This window comes from Protopterus annectens, chromosome 1.part2, assembly GCF_019279795.1.
Source record: "Protopterus annectens isolate FY-2018-M chromosome 1.part2, PAN1.0, whole genome shotgun sequence".
Taxonomy (NCBI): domain Eukaryota; kingdom Metazoa; phylum Chordata; order Ceratodontiformes; family Protopteridae; genus Protopterus; species Protopterus annectens.
In genome coordinates this window covers 184,850,301-184,862,486 of record NC_056727.1, presented here as the reverse complement: position 1 = coordinate 184,862,486, position 12,186 = coordinate 184,850,301, and the positions used below count along the sequence as shown (strand labels likewise).

The 12,186-nt window shown below is 39.8% G+C and overlaps 1 protein-coding gene across 3 annotated transcripts in view; it reads right to left on the bottom strand.

Moving 5' to 3' along the window:
* The window catches only part of RPS6KC1 (ribosomal protein S6 kinase C1), a 1,896,815-nt gene that overhangs the window by 649,363 nt on the left and 1,235,266 nt on the right, over positions 1-12,186 (bottom strand). For 2 of the 3 annotated variants that reach the window (XM_044055506.1, XM_044055507.1), the window contains one exon: positions 3,687-3,779. The exons of the other annotated variant lie outside the window; for it this stretch is intronic. In XM_044055506.1, coding sequence (XP_043911441.1) covers positions 3,687-3,779 — 93 coding nt within the window. The remainder of the gene's footprint in view (positions 1-3,686; positions 3,780-12,186) is intronic. 3 annotated transcript variants of the gene reach the window in all.

The following is a 12,186-nucleotide window of genomic DNA, read 5'->3' as shown; positions in this document are numbered from 1 at the left end:
ATTGTTAGCTGACCTATGCAAGACTGAAGTGCTTGTTAACTACTTTGAAGTTATAGGTTTCATGGAGATGGATAATATCCATATACACAGTGGGAAATTTAAATGTATGTTTGTGTGTGTGTGTGTGTGTATATATATATATATATATATATATATATATATATATATATATATATATAAAAACATTCATCCTTAACTGATGAGGCAATCTGTACGAGCATGTGAATGGTGGACTTTTAAGTGAAATAAAGTCTGCAATCTTAGCTCCTTAACTTGTTTTGGTTCTCTCTTGTTGAGCACCTTTAGACTGGTGTCCCTTTCAACATTCCTTCTAGAAATGTTCCTTCTTTAGATATTCTTGCTATTCAATTTCTACAACTCTCAGATATGCTCTGAGCTGGTGCAAAATGGCACAAAATACACTGAACCCACTGACATAGCCAACATCCTGGCAGACAGGTTCAGTGTAAACTTTATCCCAACTTCCCCACCAAAAGAGCCAGTGTCTATCCCAGAAGAATGCAATCCCCCGGACATCACAGACACACAGGTGAAAGCAGCTCTCTCCAAACTAAAAAAATACAGCATCAATGGAGCCGGATGGTATCCCGGGCTGTGTCTTACACGAGCTCCATAACTAACTAAACCCTCACATAAATTCACTGTTCAACTCAGCCTTACCTCAGGTTATGTACCCGAAGAATGGCATACAGCAACAGTGATCCCACTCCACAAAGGTGACACCACAACGGATCCAGGGAACTATCGCCCTATAAGCCTGACTAGCCTGGTCTGCAAGGCTATAGAGTGCATCATCATGGATCTCATAAACAAAGACATTGGGAACCTCCAAACACTGGATCCTACCCAGTTCGGCTTTGTTAAAGGCAGATCTTGTCTCTTAAATCTAGCTGACTTCTTCGAAATAGTAACCAAAGCCATAGATGAGGGAAAGGTAGTCCACACAGCCTACCTGGACCTCGCAAAGGCCTTCGACACAATACCCCACTCTGGCATCACAAACAAGCTTACCAGCTTAAATATTAACCCATATGTCACAAGATGGGTTGCAAACTGGCTCAGGGATAGAACTCACATGGTCAGAGTCACGGGTGGGCTATGTCCGACTCTAAACCGGTTACAAGTGGCATCCCACAGGGCTCAGTCCTGGGACCCCTCTTGTTCGGTATATACTTCTCTGAGGTACAGGCAAACACGGGAGGACTATGGCTTACCAAGTTCGCAGATGATTGCAAACTGGTAGCCATAATCAACTCACTGGATGACATAAGCATCCTCCAGAAGGGCCTTACGGAGACGGATACCTGGTGTCAGAACCATGGCTTCAAGCTAAATGCCAAAAAGTGCATAGTCATCCCCTTTGGGAAAAACAAAGTGCCCACAAACTACCACATAGGAGGTAATTCACTAAGTACGGAAGAAGTAACTAGAGATCTGGGGACCCAAGTAGATAGCAACCTCACCTTTGATAATCACATTGCCAAAGTGGTTAGAAAAACCTTCTATATAGCTCACCTAATCACAAAAGGGTTCACATCTAGATCAAGAGAGGTCATTGTGCCCCTCTACTCATCATTCATCAGGCCCATAATTGAGTACAATCCCCCATTTGGGATGTACCTTACCCGACACCTGCAAAAGCTGGAGAGACCTCAAAAATACCTCACCAAGAGGATCGTGGGCTTCAAACAGATGCCCTATGCAGCTCGACTAAAGAAATTCCAGCTCTACTCAGTTGCCTACCGCCTACTCTGAGGCGATCTCTGCCTGACATACAAGGCCATGTCTAACCCAGAATTGTTGGACATGCTCCACATCAAGAAAACCAAATCCATCAGAGCTACAAGCTCCAGGGATCTAAACCTTAGCACAACAATAAACAGGACATGCTAGAGGGATAGATTCATATCCCAAAGGCTTCCTTTGCTCTGGAATAGAATCCCAGTCCATGTTAGGCAGAGCCCCTCGCTGACCCTCTTCAAGAAAAATCTTGATGAATGGATGGAAAATCGTAAATTTACTCCCAGGATCACTTCTATGGCCCTGCTGGACAGAGGCTCAGGAAACTAGACTATAAGGGAGGTGAAAGCCAACACATTCTGGCTAGGCTTGTAAATGCCCTGGGGCAGATAGCCTAGTACCTACCTATGAACCTAAGAGAAGGAAGAGTACAAAATGTTTGAAACTCTGTAAGTGGTACAACTGCATGAGCACTTGGTGGCATTATATTAAGTTTCAAGTTAGACATGACAAGCTGTTGATGGTCATGTTTCAATACCTTGCAAACGGTATATGATCTCTGCCGGTATGGAAGGATTACCCACAGAATTTCATTTGCCATCAAATACAGGCATTGTCCTGCGATGATTGTAGGAGGAAATCTGCATGCTACATATGGTAGAAGCGAACAAAGGACTTAAATGGTGAGTATTCCAAATATCAAACAGATGGGTCTCCCATGTAGGTAAAATTAAAACCTGCCAAAAGAATACAGAGGCTCACAATCTAAACTGCTACAAAGCTATGAGAATATTGCACTAGTTAGGAACCATTTCAAGAGGTAAACAAGTAAAAACCATTTGTTGGACAATTCCAGACATTTCATTATTACAATAAGGAAGTATCAATTCAATTTGCCAATAAGTAACACATTTACATCCAGCAGACCCTATGTTAAACTCGTGCTTTGGAAAAAAAAAAAAAATATATATATATATATATATATATATATATATATATATATATATACACACACACACACACACACACATTCAGTTCTGTTGCTAACAATTGGATGTAGGGATACACAAGGAAACTATTATGATAAGTCTGAGGTACCCTGAAGTGATGTAAAAAAAGCAAATAACACTTGAGTAAAACTAGGTAGCTGAGTTTCTGAAACAGGAGATTCAGGGTGGCAGTTATGTGAATTAAAACAACACTAAAAATCGACCAGCTGATGCACTTCCAAACATCTTCAAGCTACATCACAAAATTCCAAGTAAGTCATCATAAACAGTCTCTGCAAATAAAGAGTCAGCAATAAATTCAAAATCTGAATCATTCTAAAAAAAACAAGGCAACACACTGCTTTTTAACTCATCATACTACTTACTTTGTTTTACTACACCTCTTCATCAAGAAATACAAGTTACATTAATTAATCAATTTAATTCAAATACTGATTTGACCAGAAACGGAATCCAACTTCTGGAATGACAGGTTATGAAGCCTGCTATGCAAATGAAATGGCTATCTTACACCGACTTTCCACATGAACAAGTATAGGTTAGGTTAATTAATCTACCACATGACACAAAGGAAAACTTTTATTGAAAAGCTGCCCAACTGTAACTGCACAGCACAGAATGATATATACATTTTAAATGCAATGCAACTGTATCTGATCATTTCAGCTAATTCTTTTCTTATTCAGTTACCAACCTTATGATTTAACCTTTTTACACATATTTACTTTGTGTGACCTTACATGATTTGCTTCAATAAAAGGTTCTTTTCTTCTGCTTTTGTCATTTTACAGCACAGAAGCATCTCAGTCATTTTTCCCTTTTGTTTCATATTCTTAAGATCTGCAGCTTCAAAGACAGTAGGGCAGCATGGGGTCGATTTATGACTGAACTCTAAAAGAGACATTGAAGAATTACCTTGTCAATCACCCCAAGGACTCTGAAGGCCTTCAGTTCCTCGGCAGGACTCCTCAGGTTCCAAGAGGGCCTTGAACTTAGTGGTCCTGGAGGCTAATGGAAGATATCAAAGATTACACATCAATCAGAATGGCACTTGAAGGAAGATGGCCTAGTGAAGCAAATGCCAGGCTGAAGGAAACTAAATTTACCAGAAAATCAGAAAAAAGGAAGATGAAAGGTTAAGGGCTTTTCTGTTTTCACTTGCAACCCCCAGTGAAATCTCATTGTCAGGACATGACAAAATAGTAATATATGTAAGCTTTGCAGCCCTATTTGCAATATTACATGGGGAAAGCTTGAATCTTTAAAACTAATGTGTGCACCCTCAGCAGACATGTCTTCATAGTTAACAATGTAAACACAGTCTGATGCATGCAAATTCAACCAAAGCACTCTAAAATCAAGCAAAATAATTTAAAAGACCAAACAATATACTTAGAGAAACAACATTAGAAATAAACATTTTTGCAGCTTCAGAGCACACACATATGCACACTCTTACTGACTCATTTCATTTTCTAAAAAGACAAGACTCTGTACAACAGTCTCCTTAATATACTCAGTCTAAAATATTCTGGGCATGCACACTAACAAATACACACACGTGTGTGTGTGTGTGTGTGTGTGTGTGTGTGTGTGTGTGTGTGTGTGTGTGTGTGTGTGTGTGTGTGTGTGTGTCTGTGTGCGTGTCTGTGTGTGTGTCTACTTTGTTTGATAGAAAACACATTTCACTGAAACTCATTTTGTCGAAGCCTCATTTTGCTAAAAGTGATTTGCCTGAGCACAATTCACTGAAAGCTCACTTCAGTGAAAAGTCATTTGACTGAAACTCATTTTGTCTAAAAAGGTATATGCCCTGTTCCCTACTGTAGTGCGATCCTGAAGTTAGTATATATAGTAAGGGGGACACAGCCCCCCCACATTGGGGGGTATGGGGGGCATAGCCCCCACCTCTTTTAAATGTTGTAAACCATAGACAGGGATACTTACAAGTCAGATGAATAACTCTTTCCAGAAGATAATACACACACACACACACACACACACACACACACACACACACACAAACACCCTTACTAAATATCTAACTCCAGGATCGCACTACAGTGGGGAACAGGGCATATACATTTTTAGACAAAATGAGTTTCAGTCAAATGAGTGTTCAGTGAAGTGAGCTTTCAGTGAATTGTGCTCAGGCAATTCATTTTCAGCTAAATGAGGCTTTGACAAAATGAGTTTCAGTGAAATGTGTTTTCTATCAAACAAAGTAGACCTGTGTGTGTGTGTGTGTGTGTGTGTGTGTGTGTGTGTGTGTGTGTGTGTGTGTGTGTGTGTGTGTGTGTGTGTGTGTATGTATACACACACACAAATATATATATCTATGCACACACACATACACACAAATATATATATATATATATATATATATATATATATATATATATATATATATATATATATACATATATATGTTTGTTAACTATGTTTTTAAAAAAAAAAGATGTTTCTGAAAATATGGTATGTATGAACCAGTCTTGCATTTCTGTATGAAGCTGGTATAGCATAGGCTCTAAAGGGGCAGTTTAGTTCAGCAGGTTAAGGCTATGAGCTACTAATCAAGCTTCATTGTACAGTCCTGGGTTTAGTTCCCTCAATTTCCACTTGCAGACTGTGCATCTCTGAGAATGTCACTTAATCAGAGAGTCCTCTCAAAATGCCCCTGAAAAGTTAACAAATGCACACAAAATAAATACATAAATAAATAAGGTACTGTGATTAAATAAACAGTGTACATATCAAGCTCCATCGGTGTGATTCCACAATAACAGTTACTTCACATCCATAACTCTAGTGGGATCTCTATGCCAGCATGAAAATAACACAAAAGGTAAGAAAGTCTGGTCAATTTACAAGGTCATCTATCTCTCCAAAATTAATTAACATCTTGACAGACCGAATTCTGGAATATTTAGACTATGCTTTTATAGGAACAACTGGAAATGCCAGTGTCAGTGCATGGAACACCAAACCAAAGAATACACATATATTTGTATGACTTTTTCATTGCTGTTTGACATTGGAGGTAAAAAAAAAAAAATAACTACAAAGGTGTGGTTTAAGGGTGAAGATCAAAGTTGCAATAAAAATACATATGTTTGCCATGCTATTTTTCAGCTTTCTGTGTATTCAGAACATTTATATGTAATGGATTTTTACTGTGTAAAAAGAGTACTTAACCAAATGTGGTATACAATATATAGGCTTAGGTCACTTCTCCAGACACCTAAACCAGATCAGAATTTCATGAAAAATTAAACACTACCCTGCACATTACAGTTCAAGTACTACTTGCTTACCGCCACATGGCAAAATCAACAAATGGATAAAGATTAAGGGTGTTTCTAAATGATAAAGTAAATCTACACCTCTATATATCAGACACATTTTGTCTTAATGAATGAGAACATCCTCAACATCAGCAAACCAAACTAGAATGAGGAAAGGCAGGTACCATCACCTCAGCTTGGAAGACGAGAAATATGGAAACAGCAGAAAGTAGAACTGTACAAAAATTAATATGCTGCAAAGGAGGGGAATACATGCGTAGGAATGCAAACATACTTACAAAAATACAGATGTGCGAATACTGCTATCCACAGACCTTTGACAGATGCTTCTGTAGCATGTCATTACACTGAGATATGCACATTAAATCACTATCGAAAACGTGCAAAAAATGCATTTCAATACTTGACTAGGAAGGGGACTGTCCCAGAAGGACACATTTCATCGATCTTCTAGGTTAGTGAAATATACACAATGAATAACTAAGCAAAAGTATGAATGTGTAACAACAACAAGCAAGAGTAAAAATGCAAAAAACTGACGACGGGTACTTAAATGACTGAATATTATGCAGAACTTCGGGTCAAAAAATGCAAGCAGACTTTGTCAAAGATCAAGAGTGAATGTACAAGCAGAAAACTTACTGTGCAAACTTCACACCACCATACTGCTAAGGAGACAAGTACAGACATCCATTTTATCACTAAACATAGGTTCACAGGTTTACACTACCCTATTGACCACCAGATTCTTTACAAGCCTAGCCATGCAACCGAATACAGTTTTGTCTCAGAACTCCTTGGATGCCTACATGGCAAGGTATACTAGTAATGAGGTAGCTAAGGGTTATGCGGGTGGGGATATGACAGTTTGCAGTTAATTTATTTATAGTTGACCTCTATCCATCAGAGACGAAAGGGCCAGACCTGGGGTGAATTTCAGATTTCCCATCCAATGAACAAGGTTTCTTTTGAACAGAGTCAGGGATGAACTCTGTAGATGGGAGGGTATTCCACAGTGCGGGGATCCTTTGAGAGACAAATCGGTCCCTACAGTAGGTTCTACTGCCATACAAGACAATGTTCACAACCTGGGATTTAGTGTTTATGGTGCTGTTTGTCTTGCGGATGTCCAAAAGATTCATGAGAGCTGGATCTGAGGATGCCATGTATGCTAGGCATAGACTGTCTCTCAGTAATCTGTAGGAGATTGAGCACAGGGTATTCATACCCTGGATTCTCCTGGTATGGAACGTTTGAGGGCATTCCATACAAACCACACCAACACAATCCTTGTTGCAAGCATATTACATCACAAACCATGCTGACACACTCCTAGTTGCAAACATTATACATCACTTACAATCTACCCAATCATTTTCAGTCAAATATTACAGTTAATTTAAGTTCTGCTTCTTAAGGGCATTCCAACTGTTGCAAGTGCCTGGTTAGGTACATGTCAAAGTGGGCATTGTACACAGTGATGGATCTGGAACTTCTACTCATCCCCAACCACTCACATTCACTCCATACATACATACATACATACATACATACGTACGTACATATATATACATACAGGCTTCTCCACAACTGATGGCATTCAATCACACACACATCCTCTCACCCATATACACACATATACACACTTTACCATCCCCCCTTTGCTACCTCCCAGGCAGACATGCACTCACACAGACACTCACATATGCATTCCTTCACATATACACAAACACAGACACAAACCCCAACATTTTCTGAATACTAGACTCTCCAGCATTTACCTCTACTGCAATGGATGAACACTGCCAAAAGGCCGAGTTCCTTACCATGAGCTGCCAGGCGTGGCCATGTTACTTCACACAGCCAAGCACTATGTAACTGCCTTATCTCAGTCAGTTCCAGGGGACAGCACATGGTTATTGAGCCTATGCCTCTCTCCCCCAAACTGCCTCATTAGCATTTAGCATGGCCACGGAGATAGGCCACTGCAGTAGTGTACATCCCAGTGTTGCAGAACAGTGATAGGGCTGCCTCTGAATCAGAAATGGTTACTGTGAGGTGTACACTTCACTGTAATTTTTCTGAATTGGGTCCCTAGCTTATGTTGTAAACATAGTTCAAGCCATCAGCAATCTACATATAAACAAAAGAGGGACTTGTGGGGTGGGGGGAGAGGGTGGAATAATTTGCACAGTTAACTGTCTATTTTTCTGGTAAGGATTTTTATCTTTAACAATTTATTGACTTGCCTTCATAGGCATAAGATAAGTGAAATATGAAGAGATCCATAATAAAACTGCCAACAGTAATAACACATAACTACAAGACATAAGGCTGAAACAGTCAATGAAAACTATATCAAGAGAAACATATAAACTTCACAAAATACTTACTCCAAAATTGAATTCATAAACAGGAAAAAAATGACCAGAGGTGTTCAATTTCAGAACTACTATTGTCTTTGTTCACAGAAATACATTATCTGTTGCTTTAACATTTAAGGTTTTTGTCCAGTTTTTCCAGTATATAAAAATAATTGCAAGAAACAGCAGACACCAGCCAAAGCAGCCATCTTTCAGAGTTGGTAAGGCCTAGGGAAGCAACTGGAAAGGCAAGAACCAACAATCTCTTGTTGTAAAGATCAAGAAGACACCTAAGAGGAGACTTTCTGACAGCAGCCTCTTGTGCTTTTTTTCCAAGATCACTTTGACCAAGGGATGAAGAGATGTTTCTTCTGAAGACATCCATGTCATTCCTAAAATTGTCTAGTACCTACAAGAAGGCAAAGCATACTTCTGTGGTGCAATGAGTAAGGCACTCTTAAGAATACTAAAGCAATTTCAACAAACACAAGCTTTCAAGATGGCTGTACATTGACTAACAGGGTGACTGGAGCTCTCCCAGTGTGAAAATCAAAACTGTGAATACAAAAGCCAATAAAAGCTATTAGTCTGGATAAAAATATGATTACTGGCTAGTAATTACATTACCTCAATGACAGAAAAAAATTGGAGAAAGTAAGAAAAATCAGCCAGAAACAGAGAAGGAAAAACTGTGGATAGGAAGAATCTTGCTGTTGGTCAGCAAAAAGTAGTTCAAGTTTCAGCTTTGGTACATGAGACAGCTTTCAGAAATTTGGAGGGAAAAAATCAAGTGCACTTGAGGTGTTTGAAATAAAAGAAACAATGAATAAAAATATAAAGGCTGGAAAAACAGAAGCATTAACTAGCTATTCAGATGAAGTGATATAAAAGCAACAAGCAGAGGCTAAAATGAAGAAGATTCTGGTTGTGCATGAGGCCTCTCAAGAAGAAGTGTTTAAAATAGTAGAGTTAGATGATTAAGCATACAAAAAAGACTGACATATCCTCCTGTATCACTGAACACTGAAAGAACACACTGCATAAACTGAATGAAAGTATAAATAAGCAAATGGACTGCTGCTCCACAACAGGATTTGTTAACAGAGATGGTACATTAAGTGTATGCTCCAAATATAGTCATTAGAAAGCAGCCAAGACCTATATTAGTAATGATGCAATCATACCAACAGTAAGAGTCGCTCTTAACAAAATTGTGGCACAAGAGAAAAGTATTAAAATTGAGAGCTGCAGAGTGTTTGTGTAAAATTATTATTTACTGTACAGAAGGAGAAGAAAATGTTCCCCAACAATCAGTGAATGTCAAGAAGCAGGTTAGAGATTCAAGAAGCTGTAGCCTGCTTTCTTCAAAATATTTTTTTCCAGAGGATCAAAGGCATTTTTGGATACAGAACAGGCTATGGAGGAAACAGAAAAGTTTAGCCAACAAAGGATGAGCCAGCAAACAGAAGGGGGATTCTGCTTCTCAAGGATTTTGCTTCTCAATCTTCTGACAATAATAAAGCCCATAGACAGACTTTGCTAGTGAAACTGTTTACATTGTTCCAAAGGAAAATGTTTGCATGAGAGAAAAAGCAAAGAAGCTAACAAAAAGGATCAGGAGTACCATGGACTTTAACCATAGAAATGTTTAGACCACCACCAAAGAGACAGAAGTATCTGTAAATAAAATAATTTTGTTGTTATTAATATTTGTATAAAAATCATTATGTAAATTGAATGTTATATTATAAATATGTTTTGCATAGTGTACATTCAGGAATATTTTAAATTTGAGGTGGGGTTCATAGGTTGGTACTAGGCTATCGGCCCTAGGGCTTATAGAAGCCTAGCCATAACAATTCCCTGGCTATTTCTTCCCACACTATTTACTTCCCTGGACCCCTGTCTAGCAGGGCGACTGACGTGATCCCTGGGGTGAATTACTTTTCTCCCATCCAATCAAGGTTCCTTCTGAAGAGGGCCAAAGAGATGCTCTGCTTGACATGTATGGGTAAGTCTATTCCAGAGTCTGTGGAGTCTCTGGGTCAGGAACCTATCCCTCCAGCATGTTTTGTTTATTGTGATGACAAGGTTTAGATCCCTGGAGCATGTGGCTCTGAGGGATTGTAATTTCTTTAAGTGTAGCATGTCCAATAGCTCTGGGTTTGACATGGCCTTGTATGTTAAGCAGAGATCGCCTCGGAGTAGACGATATGCGACAGAGTATAGCTGGAGTTTTTTTAAGGCGGTCAGCATAGGGCATCTGCTTTAGGCCTGTGATTCTTTTAGTGAGGGATTTCTGTGGCCTTTCCAGTTGTTGCAGATGTCTTGAGAGGTACATACCAAATGGGGTGTTGTATTCTATAATGGGTCTAATAATGAATGAGTACAGTGGGACAATGACCTCATTTTTACTGGATAAAAAGCCCTTAGTGATGAAGTGTGCCACATAGAAGGATTTCCTGACTGTGGTGGCGATGTGGTTATTGAAGGTGAGACCACTGTCCACCTGTGTCCCTAAGTCTCTTATCACACTTTCGGTGTTTAGTGTACTGCCACCTATGTGGTAATTCACAGGTACATGTTTTTTCCCAAAGGGGATAACTATACATTTATTGGCATTGAGCTTGAGCCCATGGCTCTGGCACCAAGCATCTGTTTCTGTAAGGCCCTTTTGTAGAGTATCGACATCATTTGAGGATTCAATAATGGCTCCCAGTTTGCAGTCATCTGCGAACTTTGTTAACCACAGTCCCTTAGTGTTGGGCTGTACTTCAGAGAAGTAGATGCCAAACAAGAGAGGTCCCAGGACTGAACCCTGAGGTACTCCACTTGTCACTTGTCTGGAGCTGGATTTGGAGTCAGCTACTTTTACAGTGTGGGTTCGGTCAGTAAGCCAGTTGGCAACCCATCGAGTGACGTAGGGATTAATGCCAAGCTTAGTAAAGTTTATCTATGATTCCAGAGTGGGGGGTGGATTCAAAGGCTTTGCCGAGGTCCAGATAGGCTGTGTGGACTGCCTTACCTTCGTCCTCAGCTCTGGAGACTGATTCGAAGAAGTCAATCAGGTTCAGGAGACAAGATCGGCCCTTCACGAACCCAAACTGGGTGGGGTCCAGTGTTTTAAGTTTGCCAATGTCTTTGTTTATAAGTTCCATGATAATTCGTTGCATGGCCTTGCAGATCAGGCTCGTCAGACTGATGGGGCGGTAGTTCCCAGGATCCAAGGTGCATCCCCCCCTTGTGAAGTGAGATAACTGTAGTTATGCGCCACTCAGTGGGCAAGAAGCCTGAGGTGAGGATATGATTAAACATGACACTTAGGTGAGGTGCCAGTTCATTTCATAGTTCATGTAGTACACAGCCCAGGATGTCATCTGGTCCCATGGATGCTGTATCCTTAGCTTTGGAGAGTGCGTTTTTTATCTGTGTGACCGTTATGACTGGAATTTGGCAATCTTCCGGTATTGAGATGGGCCATTTAGGGGGTGAAGTTGACACTAAATCGATCTGCCAGGATATTGGCAATATCCTTGGGATCAGTATATTTAATGCAATTCTGTTGTAGCTCAGAGCAGATCTGAGCATTGCCATTTAGATTCTTGACATAGTTATAGAATGCCTTATGGCTGTCTTTGGAATCTTTGGCAATTTTATTTTCGTAACTAGCTTTGGTGGATTTTATGAGGGATCTCAGCTTCTTACTGAGGCTGGTAAGGGAGTTTATTTGCATCCTGGGATTTTCCT